The 21,647-nt window shown below is 37.1% G+C and overlaps 1 protein-coding gene across 3 annotated transcripts in view; it reads right to left on the bottom strand.

Moving 5' to 3' along the window:
* Positions 1-1,537: 1,537 nt before the first annotated feature.
* MTRR (5-methyltetrahydrofolate-homocysteine methyltransferase reductase) overlaps positions 1,538-21,647 on the bottom strand; it is a 33,540-nt gene continuing 13,430 nt past the window's right edge. For all 3 annotated transcript variants that reach the window (XM_068397287.1, XM_068397288.1, XM_068397291.1), the window contains exons 7-16: positions 19,294-19,416; positions 17,500-17,653; positions 14,459-14,547; positions 12,600-12,780; positions 10,746-10,788; positions 10,097-10,283; positions 7,695-7,813; positions 6,069-6,161; positions 5,804-5,983; positions 1,538-4,859 (exon numbers count right to left, since the gene is read on the bottom strand). In XM_068397287.1, coding sequence (XP_068253388.1) covers positions 4,715-4,859; positions 5,804-5,983; positions 6,069-6,161; positions 7,695-7,813; positions 10,097-10,283; positions 10,746-10,788; positions 12,600-12,780; positions 14,459-14,547; positions 17,500-17,653; positions 19,294-19,416 — 1,314 coding nt within the window. In that variant the 3' untranslated portion in view covers positions 1,538-4,714. The remainder of the gene's footprint in view (positions 4,860-5,803; positions 5,984-6,068; positions 6,162-7,694; positions 7,814-10,096; positions 10,284-10,745; positions 10,789-12,599; positions 12,781-14,458; positions 14,548-17,499; positions 17,654-19,293; positions 19,417-21,647) is intronic.

Below are 21,647 nucleotides of genomic sequence, written 5' to 3' on the forward strand. Positions count from 1 at the left end.
AGTTGGGGACAGACCTGTTGGAGAGCAGCGTAGGGGAAAGGGACCTGTGGGTCCTAGTGGACAGCAGGATGACCATGAGCCAGCAATGTGCCCTTGTGGCCAAGAAGGCCAATGGCATCCTGGGGTGTATTAGAAGGGGTGTGGTTAGTAGGTCAAGAGAGGTTCTCCTCCCCCTCTACTCTGCCCTGGTGAGGCCGCATCTGGAGTATTGTGTCCAGTTCTGGGCCCCTCTGTTCAAGAAGGACAGGGAACTGCTAGAGAGAGTCCAGCGCAGAGCCACGAAGATGATTAAGGGGGTGGAACATCTCCCTTATGAGGAGAGGCTGAGGGAGCTGGGTCTCTTGGAGGAGACTGAGGGGTGACCTCGTTAATGTTTATAAATATGTAAAAGGCAAGTGTCATGAGGATGGAGCCAGGCTCTTCTCAGTGACATCCCTTGACAGGACAAGGGGCAATGGGTGCAAGCTGGAACACAGGAGGTTCCACATAAATATGAGGAAAAACTTCTTTACAGTGAGGGTAACTGAACACTGGAACAGGCTGCCCAGAGAGGCTGTGGAGTCTCCTTCTCTGGAGACATTCAGAACCTGCCTGGACACGTTCCTGTGTGATATGATCTAGGTAATCCTGCTCCGGCAGGGGGATTGGACTAGATGATCTTCCAAGGCTCCTTCCAATCCCTAACATTCTGTGATTCTGTGGAAAGACTTTCTGTGATATCAGACAGTACAATTATTGAGGAAATGCACGAGAAAGATGGATCTATGAGCTAATCAGTAGCATGGCACTTGGAGAAACAGCAGCTCGAGTCACTGTTCATTCTTCACTTCAGGTAATTCCTTAGCCTTTCCTTGCCTGGGTTTCCCTTTGTATAAAATGAAGGTATGTTGTTCTAAGACCAGTGCCGAGGAATAGCTGTTAGGATAGCGTACATAGCTGCCAAGTTCTCAGAATAACAGAAGTACCAAAGACAGAAAGGAAGAGAGTTATGAGCACGCCTCCTAATTACATGACTGATAAGACTGACCAGACTCACTTTCTCTTAAGCTAATACTCTTTTTCCCATTTCTAGTCCAAAGTAAACAAGCAGACAGCAATATACAACACAATTCCCCAGGAGTGATCAAAAATAGAGTAAGGCTCGTGTGTGAAACTGGTTCAACAAGCACAGCGCACAACTTGGCCTCGCCCCATTCCTTTGAGGTAAAAAGCAAAGTCAATCAGTCAAGGTTTTTTTTGGTGTTTTCTTTGTTTTAAAATCTTTTCCTACCCTAGTCAAAGTTGGGCAGAACAAAAATACTTATAGAGGTCAAGCCAATTTTACCAAATAAACCAATGTTTGGAGAACCCCTTAAAATGTTTCAGCTCAGTGATCTAAGTTTCCTTAGAACAAAACGTTTCATTTTGGGTAAAACACTGTCCGATTAAACTCCAAATCATGGTTGCTGATAACCTGGAATGGCAAAAGAGGGGAAAAAGCTATGTTCATATTTTCAAATTATCTACAAACTCTACAGCTTGCAACACAGCCCTTGCCTTATTCCACAAGCATATTTTATTTTGAGACTTAATCAACTTGGACTTTTACTTCCAATAACCATCCCCCTCCCACCCCTGTGCCATTGAACACCTAAGGTGCCATTCAGTAGCTAAGTTCAATCCTTCAATAGACACACTAGCCACGTTCTGTGATTTTGCCATTTCTCTCATCTTTCCATTTTTCAGAAGAAACTTCTCAAGATGCTCAGTATCTTCAGAGACTGCTAAAAAGGTGTATTCATCCTATTTCTGCCAGTCTTCTATATTTCCTGAGAAGTTGGGAGAGAGGAGGGAAGGAAAGGGAGAGGAAATAGAGGTGCAAAAAACATGGAAATACCACTTCTGCTTCCAGGTGCAGTAAAAGCTTGACTTTAGAAACAGTAAACTGAAAAAAAATGGCATGAGTTTAGTAATTTGAAAAGTAAACCCTCTTTTGAAACTAGATCAAAAGAGAAATCGTTAACATCAACCCTATTTCATAAATTCAGAATAACATTCAAAAATTGATGAGAAAACAAGTCGTAAGGAATGCTTCACCATGAATGCTTCTCTGGAACAACACCTTTAACATTAACAACCTATCCTTGTTACCAGCATAAAGACTGTAAGTCTTGCAAATATAACAGTGAGCACACAACCTTCGCTGTTTCTTTTAAACGATAAAGGCATTCTGTAACCGATTCTGGTATTAAGATGAAAAGCACACACACGATATTTCTCTAATGAAAGAAAAATAAAAGATGTTCAAAAAAATTCCCTGCTTAGCTTTAGGAAATACAGTAAAAGCCACTCCTGTATGCTTTTCTAAAAGACACACTGAGGAGGAGTCATACGTCAGCAATATCCAATTATGGAGAGGCACAATTTAACTAAGAAAAACACACAGTTCTTACTGCAAGCCTTCTCCATCTCCATTCCTCTATCACAGAAGTCCTTTCCTCACTGCCTTTCCTGCTCAGTCAATGTCACTGAATGTGAGAGCAAAAACACTTCCTTCACGTAACATGTGGTGGTGTTTGTTGGGGTTATTTTAGTTTTTTTGAATTTTGGGCTTTGCACCATGTAGTTATAAATTCAAGAGTAGGCTGTGACTATTTTGTTCTAAGAGATCATAATAAAGCTCGTGCTTCACTACAGACTTACTACTACATTACTAAATAATCCAAGCGTTTTAGAGAATCCAAATGTGTAGAGAACTGATAACAGGACAGGGAAAATGCATGGCTACCAGTTGTAAATCAGACCATCTGTCAAATGTAGTAGACACAATCAGAAAAGGATGCTCAACTGTTAATATCCGAAAAGGTGCCATGCTATTAGCTGTAGTATTACTAAAATGGTCATCGCAACTTCTGTATTGTGATATGCAAGTACCACTAAAATGAATGCCTGTAAGAGATCTGGGAAAAGCTGCAACGTGCAGTCAGAAAACAGTTTTCTCTGTAACCTCCAAGAACTTCCAAGTGGCACTGAAAATCATAGATCCTATCTGAGAACACACATGATATAAGAAGTGCTATTTCCAAACAAACTCCAGTTAACAGAAGGTAGTTAATGATTTATCTTTACTATTTCAATACTGTTTCTTTTATTAATAATTTTTAAAAACATATAAAGGTGATTTGCTGATGAAAAATATTGATGTTTATATCGCCTTGGTCATTTCCATTAAAGTTTAAAATTGGAGTACTTTCAAAAAGAAGCATTTCTTTCCTTCTTATGTGCCAAAGATCAAAAAATGCACTGTTTGCAATTACTGTAAGCCATCTCTCCCTATGGAGCTTTTTTTTGTAGAGATTACTTGACAGGGATTGATATAACCACTCTGCTGAAGAATTTCTGCAAAAAATTTTAGTTGATCTCTTACAAGGATATTTAAATAATCATTACAGAGGTTATATCAAAAACTTAATTCCAGGCACTTCACTAGAATGTTTCTTTTTTAAAAACAAGATTTTATTCTGATAGTTATATTTTTTCCATAATTTTTTTCTTGATTTACCTAATAATCTCTAGACAACCACAAGCCTTGGAATAAGTCATGTGGTTCCGATTATGTGTAAGGCAAAACAAGAATTCTCCTCAGGAAATAAACAATGATTTTTCTAAAATATTCTCTCATACTTTGTGTTCATCTTTAGAGATCTAAGTACGACAAGGAACCAAGAAGACAACATGGATGTTTAGAAGTTAGAAAAAGCAGAGGGAAGAGAGCAAGGATCTGAAGAGAAGCATGAATGACTTAGCTTTCACTCTTCCACCTATTAGCACGCCAAATGGCCCTTGTTAGAAAGAAGACCAGGGTCTTCAACAAGTTGTTTTCAACAACTGGATTTTTGCAGTGGATTGTCATGTGTAAGGGCAACTGCTTTCAAAACACCATATTTCACTATGTCTTCAACTTAAAAATATTAGTTTAGTAATCTGAGAAACTATTTACTAAGCAATATTTCTCCAGCAACCAAATTCAACCCAGCTGGTGAGTTTGCTCATAAATTAAAACACAAACATTTTAGAGATAGGAATGAAAATAATTTCAAAATAATTATGCAGGAAAATCTAATAAGGATTAGCATGGAATGTAGCAAAACTTTGAGATATGATGTAATGACAGAATGAAAAAGCTAAGTATTTAAAGAAAATTTCAGAGTTGAAATTCTGCCATACCCTTTCTGTGCGAAATTCTGAACATTCATTCCTTTTGGGAGTTACTGTCATTGCGTAAACTAAAAAAATATAGTCTCAGGAAGTATCTAGGAAGTGTTCAAATAAATCTTCATAAGTCAGTAACGTATTTGATGATGCATAGATCGGTGTGTAACTCTGTAGCTTCTTTATGTATACCTTGTAGGAAAAAATACATGATGTAATGTAAACATACAATTATACCTGTACAAGTGCAGAAGTTTTGACTTTCTACATGAAAACAATCTTAAAATGAGAGAATCAAGGCACTAAGACGGCCTATTATGTAACATTATTAAAAAACCATACGCTTCAAAAGGCAGCCTGGTTTGCTGTCATTTAAAAGGTTTTATATTCCTGTTTGAAAGGTCAATAGAGAAAGTTAAGATTTGTGTGACTACAGAAGCACTTCTGACAAGAACTTTTCATTAAAAGAACATATGTGAAATGAAATCTTTTGTGTCATAAAGGCATAGGAAAAGCTAAATATTTAGCTCCAAACATCCTGCAAATATCGTTTTGCTTCTCGAAGCATGGCCACAATTTTCATTGCTTCCAATTTGTCAACTTCCATTTCCGTGCTTAAAATGTCCACTACAGCATTGCTTACACCATCAGCCATGTGCTTCTTATCTCTGGAAAAAAAATAAACAGAGGAGGAAAATGCATGATAGTGTTTTTTTCCTTTTATCAATAGCTTCAGAAGCAGGATAATATTGGAAAAGAGGTATTAAAAAAAAAAAAAACAAACACAAATACAGCTTGTGTATTGTATGGCAAGATTCTCACTGAGTTTTCACGTAGCTGAGCATTGACAGTAACAAGGGTTTCTCTCAATCAAACATTACAAAGTTTTCAGCACGCTGTAATTTATAAGAAGAAAACCCATGGAACCCTAGTTGAGCTGTCACAGGATAATTGTTTTCTTTCAGGGAGAATTGGACCGGATGAAGCATTTTTTATTATTATATCACCATATGGTTCGAATAAAAAAAAAACAAACCAAAAATCTCACTTACTAATAATGCTATTTTTTAATACAAATAGCTGACATTTATTCCTGTAGGCGAAAGAATTGTCATTGGGCTCTATATTCAAACAGTTTGTCCATCTATCAACAAACTTCCTAAAAATGTCAAATGCCCAGGTAAGTTAGCATCCACAAATAAAATTTCCCACTGTAAAATATATTACAGACCTTTAGCATTCTGGCCCACCCAAGCCTGGAACACAGCAGAAGACTGTTGCTATCTCACTGCTGTGTAGTTTATCATCACATGTATTCAAATACCTCACTTTCTCAAGAGAAATCTATTAGCTTGAAACCTCCCATAGCTTTACTGAATACTAAAAAAGAAAAAAAGTGACTAAAGCAACCAGTGGAACTGTGTGGTTACAAGCTACACTTTCAAGACTATATTGGAAAAAATGGACATGGTGATAAAATTCTAGCATTCCAGGAAGGCTCTTTCAGCATCATGTTGGTCCTGTCTTCCAGACAGCTCTAAGTCTTTCTAAAGCCTCAAACTTCTGCTAACTCTGTTCTCTTTCTGAGACAGTCCATCTCCACTCTACTCACCCACATATATAGAAGTAACCTCTCTCTTTCAGCAGGACTCTGGCAACTTCCTTAGCATAAAGCCTAATGACATCTTGCACATATTTAGGCGGGGCTACTTCTGCAGTTGAAGAGTCTCGTGAGAAACAAACCTTAAGATGAGTTAACGTGCCATTTTCAAGAAAACATCTGAGCTCATCTCTGAAAGGCAATAAAAACTGTTAGTAATGGCTCACAGATAAGCATTCCCTCATGAATACAAATGAATGCTAAATAGTGAACTTGCTTGAACAAATAGTCTCGATCCTGATGCCGACAACCAAAAAACAGCCATGTCTCTCCAAATGCCCAGTCTGGATGTTCTTCTCTGAGCTTTTGCCTAAACAGACAAAAAAAAAATTCAATCCTGTTTTATCAAGTGCAGAATCTAAAATGTCTATAGCCTAATTCTCATTTAAAGTAACGCATTAATAAACCTCTAGATTGGCAGGAATGTGAAACAACTTAAGGTAATCACAGTCAAACCCTCCTTCTTTGATTTTCTTGACTACTCACTTTTGGCCCAGCTCAAAATCAATCAACTTCAAAGGGGTTTTTTTTGCCACAGTTTCATATTGGAATAGTCAAGACTGACACTTCCAAACACCTCGCAAAACAATCCTGACTGCTGAATAAGGAGATCACTACCCTTTATCCTTCATTGGAAGCCCTATAAAAACACCTGGGAAAACTCAGTACAAAGAATTTTTAGCATGCTTTCCATTTAGCTGTAGAAACCTGCTAGACTTTATGAATAAGAATCTATTTACTACAACATCATCAGAACAGCTATTGCATTTTCTTGAAATAATGCTGAAGATATTACTTTATAGGGGTTTTAGCTGCAATTTTCTAGTTATATTTTGAGAGAGAAATTTTATTTATCATTGATCAAATGCTTATGAAATGCTATGAATCCTTTAAAATAAAATGCAAAATATTTCTGAGAGATAAAGGTATATGTGGGGGTTAAAATTAAGGAGTAAGGATTGTACGTAATGATTTGGTTAAAGAGGAAGCATGGAGTCAGAAACATCATGTCAAAACTTCACTTTTCTCTCAAATAAAATGGTTTAAGAATAATTGTTACAGGATGCAAGAAACTCCATCATCTTGCTGGAAAGAATAAGTCATATAGAAAAGATATCAGATGTGTTGGACACCTATAAATCTTGCAACCATTCCCACCCAAATATTCCACTCTTCCTGTTCTTCATTTCCTCAAAATGATCATGTTTTTAAACATTCTTGGTGATGAGGTACCTGTCATTTTTTGAACAAGCATCTCTTTGCCTTGTAAAATTATGCTGCCTTTTGATCTACCTTCCCTCAAATACAACTCACAAACCCCAAGATTACTACCCAGTTGAGGGTTCAGGTGCCAAGCTCCTGATCTTAAAACATCAAGATGTGTGAACACAGAGAAGTACAGGAATGTGTGAGAAAACCTGACATTCATCATGACAAGGCTTTTAATATAGATGCCACTTCTGAAGGGAACGGATTTTAACACTAAACTTAAGCCAATCAACACTGTTTCTAAAAACTGTCAACCTCTTACAGGACTTCCACTAGCAACACACAAGTAAAAGATTTAATTTCTTATTACTATTTCTGCAATTCCTCATATATCAATTATAGATATTAAACACAGTCAGATGAAAGTATAAGTTTTATTCACTTGAAAAACAAATATGTAAACGAGCACTGCTTGTTTAAAATTAATAAGACTGTTTCTAATCAGCATACCACTGTTACAAAAAATAAAAAGAAGAAAATAAAAAAAAAATTAACTGCATTTGTACTCAAAACCCGAGGCTGTATTTTCTTCAACATAAAAAAGCTGCTTTCCAGGTAACAATCTGGTACATACCTATGTTGTAGGAAACCAATAAATGGTGAAATTCCTGTTCCTGGACCAACCATCAGGAATGGGATAGATGGGTCTGCAGGTAAGTGGAAAGTATTGTTTGGACGAGCAAAAATAGCTATCTAAAATGAAATTAGATAGAATACAATTGAAGAATATTCTTAAACAGTGAAAATACAATGAAATTTTTAGAACCTTCAGGATAGTGTATGTGTCCACACACCCTTCCAAATCCTGAGCTTCAGAGTTTACTTTTAATGCCATAAAGACATTTGGAATAAAATTTCACATGATTTTCTGAAAAAAAAAAAAATCCACACTATATTTACAGACCTATTAATCCATCTGCAGAAAAACTAGGCAAAACCACACCAACATGAGTTTCTGATTATAAAAGTTGACCGCACCATAAATTTGGGGAATGCTGTTAGAGAATTCATGGAAAGTTTAGTGTTGGTACTCAAAGGGAAGTAAAGCTAATTTATTGCTATTACAGGCAACTCAACCTTTTTATTCCATTGTGGACATCTAAAAATACTCCAGTGGAGGTGAGGATTTGTTTATAGCGAATTGAAGCCTACTGATACTGAGCTTGCTTTCTTATTTTCATAAAAAGTTTTACAGGATCTCCAAAAATGCATATGGGTGAGGGGAGGCAGATGACTGTTCAAGGATCTTGGAAAATGGTTTATATCATTCCACTGAAACTCTAATTCTGATCTTCAGATGTGTGTCTGAAAGGAAGTCTAAATATAATTTTCATAGGAGCCTCAAAACTATTCTCTGAGGCATGGCTAACATAATGTAGAGAAAATGAGAGATTACTATTTTTAATTCTTTAAAAGATTATTCAAGACCCAGCAGCAGCCATAGAAGAGCTTCATCCATTAAAGTCATAAGCAAACATCCAATTTATTTTGCATTTTAATTATGAAAGGATCTGAATTTACTTTCAAGTTTAAGGAAGGAATGGAGCACTAGACCAAGTTATTTGTTCTGTAAACCTGAGCAGTTTAGCACTACTCATTTCTTATAATTTAATTCACTACAGATACTACAATGTTAAACAGGATTATTTTTCTGGTTTCATGATGATAAAAAAAATAGTATAATTCTTGCTGGTGGGGGGCAATATTTGTATTTCTGTTATACTTACTACTTCAAACCACACTTGAATTAGGAGGTTACTTTCCCTATTAACAATTCAAAACTGGTCATTCCTTTAAAAAATACTGCAAATAGTAAACACATTCATACTGTAAGGTTTCTTCAATTAATCTAAGGTATTTTTGCATAAGATCACATTCATCTGTTTTGTATTGGTATTCCACATATTTCTGCAATCTATGTGTATTGCTGCACATTTATCTATGCTGAATTCTGGCTTGTACAGCAGATGCAAATAGTTCTGAACTTTATTCAGACTCATTTTGCAATGCTTTTTTTTTCAAGTTCACCTCTTTTTCATGTTTGATCTTTATAATATTGCAAATCAATTGTATTTTAAATAAAGAGCAGATGTGAATACTGGAATAAGATACATGATGCACATATTAATCAGTTTGTCTTTTCAGTTAGTTTTAAAAAAATGAAGATAACTTGTATGGGTTTTCCCTCCATTTTGCCAGATCAACACCTTGAATTATTGGCACAGTTTTCTTGTAACCAGGTTCTCTTCTTGTTTCCATTTTTCTTAACCAAATATAGATTAGACTGGCACTAGTTCTTTTGTCATATTAATTATACAGTAGAGTTACAAATTTTTAATAATTAGCTTGCACATAATAACTTTGAGACCGATTAATTACATAGATTCTCTGCCAAGAAAGGAAAAGAGGAAAAAAAAAAAAAAGTACCATCTCCTAATAATACCCACCATGCCAAACCATATTTGATGCACATCAGAAATACCACAGACTGTCCTCTGTGCCATATTCAATAATTTGGCCTTTGCAAACTGTGCGAGACCTGACAAGAAGCTAAGTTTTATGATTTCTCCCCTATTATCTGCCACCCTTTCCTGGAAGTGACCAAGTGCCTCTCTCCTACAACACTAACAGTCATAATCATTCAATTGCACAGTGGTATTTTAGTCCATGAAAACATCCTCCAAGACTTGCTTAGGACTGCAGTGGAGCGGAAAACAACTTCGGCCCTTCAGCAATGGGAAATTTCACTACTTGGGTATCCACAGATAAACTAAAATGTAAGTATAGTAACTTAGCAATGAAGTTCTACACACGTTACAGAATGAAGGGTAAATTTACAAGTAGGGTTGAACTGCAAAATGAAGGTGTATACTGCCAAAACACTGACATTATATCAGAGCAGTGAACAAAAAAACCTGAAGTTGTTCAAACATGCATAAATTTAATAGTTAAGGAGTTTAGATCCAATATTCATACCTTTTCAGTTGAAGAGCTTCCTCCTTTTGTATCCAGAGTGTTTTTATTGGGGTGTAGTAAAGTCGCAACTAACTCAGCAAGCCACCCTGTACATACTCCTTTCCGTGAGACTGGTCTAGAGGGACAGGCAGGAAACTCCACAATATTGAACACAAAAGACACTTTTCCTGGCTGATATAAGTTTGAACTGCAAAGACAAAAGTATAAAAAAAACCCAGAAGTATAAAAAAAAAACCAAAATATAAAAAAACCCCAAATTACAGCAGGTCCATTTGCAGCCCAAACCACTTCAATTGAATCAAGATTCTCAGTGTTCAGCTAACTGTGTGCTATTTATATGTAGTTAGAAAACATCTTAAGGTTGGACTCAGAGGCCCGTGCCTATGGAAGAGAATCCAAATTCCTACCAGATTCACACGTGTGTGAGGTTGTTCTGGAGAACTCTACCAAAGTCTTGCCAGACACTCAAAACAATGTTGTTTGAAATAGTCAAACCCTGTGTTTTTTTGCAACAGGGACACAATCACATTGTCCTCAGGTTTTATTCTTCATTCCTGTTTCTTCTTTAGATCATAATGTACAGAGACACACAGTTAAGAAAAAAGCATACCTGAATTACCAAGAAGATATAATTTGAATATTTCATTACCTTGACACTGAATAGGATCTGGCTTGTAATTTAGGAAGATGTTCTGAAAAATTAAAAAGAAAGCATCACTTATTATTTGATTCACCCCAATGAAAATGAAAATATACTATAATGAGTGTTTACACTACAATAGATTACAAGCATATTATAATTTAACTGTAATTTTACTCTGCTAACATTCAGTGTTTGTGGTTCAGAAATAAGCTATTAAGACTTGAACTCTGTTTTGAATTTGTGGAACATCTGTTAGAGAACTTATAAAATGAGGCCACAACAGTTAATTTATGGGGTTCTTGGTCAATTAAAAACAACTGTAAGGTGCACAGAAGAGATGCCAGTAGCTAGTGGACAAGGTGAAGCTGGAAATTTATTTTTCCCCACCTTTTATCTAAAAGTGCTTTATGGAGCTCAAAAGCTCTCAGAATAGGAATTGCTTAATTGAAAGTTTCCTATATATAATGTCCTAGAAGCAGACGTGCCAGTTCAATTTCAAACCACTACGAGTCTCTATGCAAATTTTTGAAATCACAGCTAAAAAAACCCAGCAGAGACAGGAGTTTACTGGGCATTTTTTCAATGAGAAATCCACTACATATAACCACACGCATACATTTATATGTAGTTATGTATGTATGTATACAGAAAAGGTCAAATTCACTGGTGCCTTCAAAGGAATGACTTGCCTGAAGACTGCACATTTTGGCTGAGGAGAAGGGCATATTAAAAACAGACAAACGTATTGCTAAGTGAACAATGTGGTGGGGAATGGTGACAATAAGGGAGCAATACCAGAAAAAATGGGCATAGCAAATGCCAGAAAACATACAGTGGAGCAACAGGGTAACATAAAGTTTAACTGCTTTTTAGTTTTTTTCCCACACGTACCACCCTTTTGTATATGTTCCAACCAGTACATGGACACCCTGACATATTTTAAAGATGCTGTGCTACGTAAGATAGTTGCAAATCAGAGTTATGAAAAGCTAGTTCAGTGAAATCACTTAAAGAAGACACTAAACCCATTCAGCACATTACTTCCTTGGGGGAACAAATTTAAAAAACTTTCAAAATTTCCTTTTATTCAGTTCAGTTGCTACAACACGTTCCATACCACTGTTGAAAAGCTAAGTGGTTTTGCTCTCACTGTGAAATTCATGTATTTGTATAAAGTGGAGCAGAGCATGTATTTATTTTTTTAAATCCCCACAGTGTACTAAGAAGGAGAGATTTGGGTTAGGTGTGGAGAAGACAATTGCAAGAACATAAAAAGCAATTTTTTTGTTTCATATAAGGAAACATATTAAGAAATTCTCGTTTTTAATCTGGAAAATAACTGTCAGCATTTTCAGATTTATTTAAGATGCTTACAGTTGGAATCTCATTCCTTCAGTGTTTTATATAAGGAACCCAGTAAGTGTGTCGGACGTTACATATATACAAATATACTGGGAAAAGCTTTCTGTTTTAACAGGTGAAAGTACAAGAAAAGAACATGAAGGCATGGAAATCATGAGCTGTAAAAACATGTCTTTTTTAACTGTAAGCAGTTGATGAACTGTTCCTTAAAGGTCCTAATCCCGCAAACACGTTATGTTTATTTTTTATGTGCAGGAGCAATCCAGAGTCAACTGAAGGATATGTAGGTACCTAAGTGTTTGCAGAATGAAGGCCAAAGGCTACAAACTAGAGAACAGAACTTTGTTCCCAACAATAGCTTTAGTTTGATCACTATGGATACTATAATATTTCTAAAGCAGTTAACTGAACAGTTATTGCCCTTTCTCGGGAAACTGAACCTTTAGTCTGATGCATTTTCAGAAACCAAATCTAATTAAATCTAAATCAGTCACTTACCAATTAACAGGTTAAGTGAAGGCTTGCAGCTTGGAAAAGCATGAAGTAAATCCAGCAAGCAAACATTAGAATCTCTAATAAAACGTGTGTAATCAGAGGCTCCTTGTCTGCTGCAAAGCTCTTGAAGTCTCCGTCTTTCTCCAGCGTCACTGGTACATTCTACGAGAGCTCGCAAAAATGCCTGCAGGGAAGAAAAAAAGAGTGAAGGGTAAAAAAAACCTGTCCATTTGGGAAAATGGTCACAAATCTGGGAAAAGCTTGGAATGCTTGGGGAGAGGAATCAGTCGTCTGACAAGTTAATGGATAATACAACTTATTTCCCAATGCACACTTTCACCTACTATGAAAAATTTACATTTTTCTTTTAATTTTTTTTTTTTTTTTTTTGGCTGCTCCTCTAATGTCTGGGATAAGCTAGCAGGTCAGAAAATCCTACTTAGCCTGAGCAGTGGAAGACACAAATAAAAGGCACAACCCATTCCCTGATAAATCCCAAATTTCTGAAAGGCTTTCTGATTTATGTATTTGCGCTTTAGTTAAGTAAACAGCTCCATAACACAAATTAATTCAAGACAAAACACCATTTCCTAAGTTACAAAAGCCAGGAAAGGAATAATACAAAGTCTTAGAAGAGGTATTATGGGAAATAAAGTATGGTATTTAATGAGTCATGTAAATGTCGCTGTGGTGTTTTATTCCATACTTTATACCTACCTAATGGCACTGCAAGCTTTTCTTAAAGGAAAATTAAATTGAGCATTGTAAGATAAAGTAAAAATCAGATGTAAATAGTTACAAGATTTTTTCCAAAAGCAAGGTGGAAATAGACACAGCGCATAAAAGAAAAGTGATCCAAAGCACCAAGTGCAATCAGAGGACATATTCTACACAAAATAATACTTGAAAGTAATTTGAGTGTGTTCAAACACTGAGCTTCCAGACAATAGTTTTGAGTACAGAGTTACATAAAGCACATTCTACATCAAACAGGTAATAAAGCAGATAAGTTATAAAAAGTGGCTTGAGTGGTACTCCCCAGCCAGCACTCTCTGCCTACTCTTATTGTTGAGACAAATTTTCAAAATTGTTAAATGCAGTTTTTGAAAAGGTTGAAACAATTGGAAGATTCTCTTCTCTTCTGCTGTGAAATCCACTAAATTGAGTGAAAACGTCCTTCCAAAACCTGATTTCCCTCAGAGACCCAACCAGCACAACTGTTCAGTTTCATCCTTCAAACAAAGTTGTCTTTAAAACGTGTTTTGACAATACCAGAAATATACATGCTGTTCCAGCTGCACAATTCCATTTTTTTTTTGCAGGCATAGAATGAAAGGAAACTAATATTCACACGTTACGAGAATAAATACTACACAAGCAAAAATCTTTCTTCAAATTCTGCCAGGTTACTGAAATGCTAAAGAAAAGCTTTAAAATAATTCAAAAGACATTATGGTATGTTCGCACAGAGCAACATGCATATTTTCAGTGACAGAACTTGACAGACATGGATCCCTCTGATTAGAAAGCATGATTTCTCTAAAATGCCTATGGGGCCAGGTTCAATCAGCCTTCCAGTTATCTGGCACCATTTATCCAGTACTTTTCTATTTACTTCCAGACTAGCTATGAATTGAGGTATTGTGGAATGGGAACAGAGATTTCAGTATCTCATAGTTTGCCAGATAAAGTACCAGAAGTGAAATTTCTCAGAATAAAGTACAAACAGCAGCATGCAAACTGACAATCCTTATTCACCAAGAAACATGGTAACTACACATGAAGCAAGGATAGATCTGTAATAGCCCATACAGCATAGAATTACTAAGGATTTCTCTTTAAAAGAACAAACACATCAACACCTTTTTGGGAACTGCTCTTATTTCCAGACACCAGGTTAGAATGAATTTCAGAGTGCTTCTTTCAGGGATGTGTTGTGGATGAGTTGCTCCTGTTTCAGTGGGAGAAAAAAAACAAAATAAAACATGCATCTATTAACATCCAAAAATGGCATCACAGTGTGCTTGTGCCTTCAAGAAATACAAGAGAGCTAAACTGCTTTGAATTCTGTATGTTTGAGCCCCAGCTAGTTAGCGGAAATCATAAACTAAAGAGCAAGACAGTTTGACAATTAAGTATCAATGACAATTCTCCCATGAAAATTCAAAACTTATCAGGAAAGCAGGAAAACAAAAAGAGAGGTATAATACATGAGTATTCAAATAAATTTCATTGCTAAACCACTCAAGGCTTTGTTGCTACTTTCCACCTTGAAAAAATTCAGAGGAATGCTTACCAGGAAAAGGAACATCCACATTTTTCCCTTTCCATCAATAAGCACTCCTGAAAATTGGAACACGCTGAAGTTTTCTAACGATCCAACCAAAGATGTATGCGGCCAGTGCCAAGCTGGAGTTACTGAGGCCCAGCAGATCAAAGGTGTTTCTGTACAAGCAAATAATCCCTCCTGTATTCTCTACAGGTTCCACTTCTGGGAAGAAGGTACACTGAGATCCCATCTATCCCTTCATGGAGTCAGCTAGGGTGCAGCCAGGCTTATCAGCCTCATGCCATATCATGCTAAAGTGGCTATTCCAAATTAACCTCAAAAGTAATATAAGAGCATTTATGCGACAAAACACCTTTAATTAATAAGCTCTGCAGGTCCCAAATTGTCTCCTTACAGATCCAACTTGCATGTTGGGATTTCTCTTGACAATGTTTCTTGGCTTTGACATCTAGCTACTGATCCTTACTATGCTTTTTCCCATGCTCAAGAGCCCTTTAATACTACAGAATTTTCACTCCAAGCATATACCTATACAACCTGCTAAATAACCTCTTCATATCAGCATTACTTGACTGAACCCTTGCTAATAAGAACAAAATTTACTTTTAGAAGATAAGAGGATTGGCATAAATATAATGCAGGAAAGAAGCATCCATTTTCACATTTATATAAACTTCTTTTTCTTGAACATGCTCACAGCATGTTACAAGAAGTACTTAATCCTCTTCCTAGGATGCTCATACATACAATAAAAAACAACTACAGAAATCCAGTATTCGAACAACAGACTTTGTACCAGACTGCAAATAATTTCTGTTTTGTCCTTTCAATTGATCTCATCTACTTCATCAAAGAATTCACAGAATGAACAAAGAGAGGTTGTAAACAAAATTCAGTAGAATTTGTAGTAAATATTGAAGATGCAGCAGAGGCACAGCCTGCTGTTCATGCTCTTCTCTTCTCCCAGGTTTTTCAGCTCTCTTCATTCAGTAAACCCACAACAGTTTGTAGTAACCACTACAAATTCCTCAGAAATGTGAATGCAGTTAAAAGACAACCATCTCAAAAGGAAAGCAACTCTGGAACATTGCCAGGAATTGCAAAGCTGCATTATAGAGCTAAATTCTTTGGTACAGACTGGCAACAAAAAGTAATTAAGTTATAGTAACTTAATGAGTCTCTGCTCACCAGCACAGCTCAAAAGAAATGAATCTGGGCTTGACCCTAAAGCATTTAACTTCATAACTGCAGTGGATGTAAGTCAGTGTACAAGCCATGATTGGAGATCAGTGGCTCAGAAGCAACTTGCTAGGTCCTGGCCAAGCATCCAAGGCAAGTATAAAGGCCAGAATGACTTGCTCTGGGTCACCCAGAAGACTCAAGAGTAGAACCAAGAACTTTGATTTTCTGTGCTGCAATCCAGTGCTATGATCTTCTTTTCCATTATCATTCATTAAGATTCACAAGCAGGCATACCATTTTACATACAAGATATGGCAAAATGTTGCCTAAATAATGCATAATTTCACCTTTTTTTATGAAGAAGCAGGTGTGTTTGGGGAGGGTCTGTCCCAGAGGAACAAGGACAACACGGGCTCCCCAAAAGGAGCAGTCCAGGGGGAGAGTGTTCAGCACAGTGGGGCTGGATAACAGCCAGACCAGCCCTGCAGATGCAAGGCTCATCCCCAGCGCAGGGACCAGGCTGTAACTGATACTGGCTCTGCACCAAATCTAACCAGCGACGCCTCCCAGCGGAGGTTAGTTACTGGAGTGGTGGTCAAGGATGGGGATCAGCTGAGCCTGGACATCCCATATGATATGTTACAACACAGCCTGTCATGTAAACACACCTCATTAACAAGTGAGTTACTCGCAAAGACCAAGAACAAGAGTCCACTTACATCTCATACTTAAGGGACAACTTGTGTTGCCCTCAATGATGCAGGGAATGTCACCATGGGAACTGATTTACCCATAGACTGGAACAACAAAGAGCCCTACCCCATCCTGCAGAACTAAAGGCACAACTCAGCAGCACCATTAAGACATCAACTGCAAGGCAAGAGAAGAGTAATTCTCACAGGTTGAGCTGGCAGTACACGGCCATACCTTGAACCTGCAGCTACCCTTTCTGAGACGTGGGATCATAAGACCCATCAGAACAGATCCACATAGACCTACAAGCCCCTTAAAAGGGACCTTGCAGCAGCACTAAGTCTTCTGCTTCAGGAGTGCAGCCCTCTTAGGATGTAAAACAGATTGATGTGAAGTGCTGTGCAAGGAGAGATTTTACTTTCAAGTGGGGGATTGTTAGGTTATGTGATTAAAGACTCATCTCCATAAACATGAAAGAGCACAGAGGAAGAATGAGATGATTGAATGCCAATGACAGGCTCAAGTTCCCAGTCAGAAGCTAACTCATCTACAGTAAAAACAGCAGCAGCATTCTAGTGTCCTCTCTTTTTTTAACACATCTCTGTGACTTCCAACATGCCTCCATGAAATGACAGCTCGGTCCCAATACTAAAGACAAAAATGTTCAAAACCTATGCATATCAATTACTACCAACACAGAGAAGAGCATTTGTTCATGACCAGTGCACCACACCGTACCTTTCTTTTTAGTGCCCTGCTTAACCTTTATGCAAACGAAGTGCTCTCCTTTATCAGAAAGCCCCAAGATTTGAAGAAGTTCTTCCACCTCATTGACATTGTTGGGACATAGTACACAGAAGGCATCTCCAGGCTGGTAGTCAAACACTGTATCCTGTTTTAAAATATGAGACCATTTCTATTAAATTGTATCATAAATCAAGGCCAACAGCATCCCCATTTCTAACAGCAGCAATCTTTCTACTATTGCAGTCACATGAAGTCACGTGTTCTTTTACTCTATTAGCACTTCACTGTTTGGACCATATCAGAAACTAAACACTCATGTTTTCTTTTCAGGTTTAAACTCACTAATTAGAAAAGTGTTCCCTTAAGTGGTTTAAATATTTGGACACTTTTTAATATGAAAAGCTGAGCAGCCTAAACAGAAGGAAAATAAATATGTATTAAGAGGATGTGTTATATAATCAGCTCAGATCATTAATTACTGATGTACTTTGTTTTCTGGTTTGAGAAGAGCAGAGAAATGTAGTCCGCATAATTAATGCAACCTTCTATAGAGATACATTATCACTAAAAGAAAATTTGCTGGGTAAACTATTTGATAAACTGTGACTGAAATGACCCCAATTGTTTTTATTTTCTAGGGGGAAAAAAGAAAAACACAAAAGGAAGAGCACAGTGAAAATTAAAAGGTATCTCAGATCGTAAGATCTAGATTCTACTTAGTTGGCTGAAGTTCTTGTGCCCAACTGCTAAAGCCCTCCTCAAGCTTCTGCCTGTTATAGAAACATACAGAATTATACTTGCATCATTATGTTTCCCTTACACATCAGGTGAGGTGAAATGCATACATGGGTTGTTGAGAATGTAAGGAAAAAAGGCACAAAATATTCAAATTCTCAGTGTGTGCTGATGACAGGATACATGTATATATATACAAATATATGCAAAAAAACATGTCATCTCAGAGACTCAAATGCTCAAAACCTAACAGACTCTATTTTTAACTGAGATTTAAAGATGTCCCATGGAAACTGACACAGATTACGCTAATAGAGACCAATAAAAGCTACTGCCGAAATTGTAATATCCCAAAGACATAATTCTACAAATTTGTAAAGCAACATATTTTCCCTTTAAGGATTTCTTGTAAAGTAATACTGAGCACTCTCTGCCTTTCATCTTCAAACCAGTATACAAAATATGATCTTCCCTGAATAAACTAAACCAGTTTTTAGATCTGGGGTAACAGAGGATGACCGATTGAGTCGTATGTTAACAAGTCAGAGCAAATGGATGCCAGAGGCAGAAACAGTGCTCAAGAGCTAATGATTCTTATCACTTGGTCACACTAGTCAAATTATGACTTGTGTAGATTACCCACCACAAGGAACAGTCACAATTTACTATACAGTTTCTGAATATTTCCTAAATTGTATACTTACAAACCAAAAGATTATTCAGTTTCAATATTCCCTGCCTGCCCTTCTCCACTGCAAATTCCCTTCAAAAAACGTTTTTCAGTCAATACAATATCCACAGAACAAGAAATTCATTTGACGCTTTATTTCTGTTTTGACTTCCATGGAGTCATATGTTGCAGTGAACAAATCAAGCTTTGCTTTTACAAAATGGATCAGCCTAAGCTGACATCCTGTTGTATAGGGAACTATTTTTTCTTTTTAAACAGTCAAATAAATAATTCCCCCCCGCCCCAGTTATTATACATAACACACATGCATTTCTCCCTTTATTTTAACCCACTAAAGAAAAAAGCTATCACTAACTTACCGCAATATCTAGTTCTAAGAGCAATGCAGTTTTTATAGCATCTTCTCTAGTGAGCTGAACTGCTTTTGTAACTGGCACTTCAAACATTGTTCCCTCTGAAATCAGTGAGGACAGATGTGGATTCTGAAAAAGAGAACACGAAAACTTATACTAAAAATGCAAAGTCAGCTGAATGACAGCTTACTATGACATACTGGAATTAGTGTTGGAACAATTTTTTTGAAACAATTTAGAAAACAATTCAAAACAGTGAGGAAAAACATGACTGTTTTGCTCTACATTTTTAAAAGTCACATCCACATCCATATCCAAGCAGTAAGGGGCATATATTCAACCACAAAAAGTCAGTAGGCTTGAACAGTCTAATGGGTCTAAACTACTATCAAATGCAGCTAGCTGTTTCCTTTTTCAAGAGCTCCCTTGAAAATAGCCAATTAGAGAATGGCATTTACATTAAGACACAAAAAACTCCTGCCTAATTAAAGGATTACTAGTTGTACAGAACAGACATCAGAAGCACGAACAGAAGCTATTTTAAAACATCATTGCAGATTTACAGACTAAGACTTCGGGGTGCAGATGGGGCTATTATTACAGGCAATTTATAAGAGGAATTTTAAAAACTACAGCTAAATTTAGAGCTAATCAGCAAACTCCACACTACAAAACAGCATCATGTTATGCCACAACATTTCTACACACATGAAAATGTGGCCCAAGAATAATTCCAGACCACCTCTGTCAAAGGCTGTCACTTGAAGATCAGACTACAGCCCTCATTTCTCCATCACTATTGTCAGCAAGCTTCATTGAGATCAATACAGACAAAAATGAAAAAAAGGTGGGAGAGATACCAAAAGTCCATAAAAATACTCTGACAAATGGAAAGGAATTATTCTACCAGTAAGAGAATACTGGTTAATCTGAAGATTTCCCATTTAAAAAAAAAAAGGAGATAGGAGAATCACATGAGACCAACAGTTGGAAGTTTTATTATTCTCTTAAAATTTTGACATGGTGATTAACGGCTTGGATCATATCAAGTTACTGGCGTCAGCTGGACTGTGATAACTGTCTACAGTCATATTCCCCCTAAGTCAAATTCAAGGCATAATGAGATCAAGATTTAAGCTAAATTGTATTATCTTACACTTGCCACAAAGGCTTAAGATGCATATCACTACTGCTCTGCTACTAATAAGCAGCAGCTTGTTAATTCAGTCCTGAGACTCAACAGCCCAGGACACAGATCATGTAAGTAACTAGAGAGATCGTGTACCCAGCCTTCTTTAAATGACAGAGAGTCTCCTTTTGGCAATATCCAAACCTCAAGTTGATGTATTTCAAAACAAGCCAACTTCAGCTGTGCTTCGCAAAAAATACCCATGGTTGTTGCAACACGAAACACTGGAAAAGGACATGAATTGTAGGGTCATGTTTGTTTTTACATGTAGGACACATGGGGCCTACTTGTTCACAACTATGTCAAAAATAGTGCCAAAGAAAAAAAAAAAAAAGCTGCATTTGATTCTTTCCAAGGCTCAAGACAACCATTCAGCTTTACACCTGAAATCTGGACTATAACCTTTTCTTTAATCTGTCACTGGATTCCAGATTAGCAGATTCAGTTTTTTCAATTTGCTGTTTGAAAGCAAAATTTACTTTTTTTCTATTTACAGAAAAGCTAAGGCATCAATAGTAGAACCTGATCAATTATTTCAGAGATCAGCCTGAATATATGCTATGACTTTAGAATAAGAAAATGGGCTCTTTTAAGCACTGTAGCACCACTTTCAACCCAAGTATTAGTGTTCAATTGAAGAGTGCCTCTAAATCATACATCTTTGCTTCAGTAATTTGGATTATTTAACTCAACAACCTGAATAAAAACCACCACAGGTGAGGTTTAAAATAAAGGGAAAATTATTCAGTGTTTAAATTCATACACTCTTACATAATTATATTAGTTAGACTAAGTGATTCTCTCAGCATTACCATACCTGCAACAGAGAGATTGTCAGGGCCCTGAGGATACCAACGGGCTTTCATGGTCCTGACCAGCCTCACCAGGGGACTGAACACCCACCTCTGTTTATGGGCCCAGGAGCCCCACCTCAACTGAGCCCCAGCTCTTCAGTCCCTGCCCAAGCTTTGTCAGAGGAGTACTGGTCTGCAGCTCAGCCACAACCATGCCCATGGTTCGTTACAGACACTGCTGATCCAGACCTGGATCTCCAGACCAACTTCCCAGCTTGGCCTCAGACCTGCCTTGGCAGACCTGACAATATAAATGGCCTCAGACCTTCCCACAAACTTGGCTTATGATCCGCACTCTTGGCTGATCCTGGTTGCCA

The sequence above is a fragment of the Nyctibius grandis genome, chromosome 3 (assembly GCF_013368605.1).
Source record: "Nyctibius grandis isolate bNycGra1 chromosome 3, bNycGra1.pri, whole genome shotgun sequence".
Classification (NCBI taxonomy): Eukaryota; Metazoa; Chordata; class Aves; order Nyctibiiformes; family Nyctibiidae; genus Nyctibius; species Nyctibius grandis.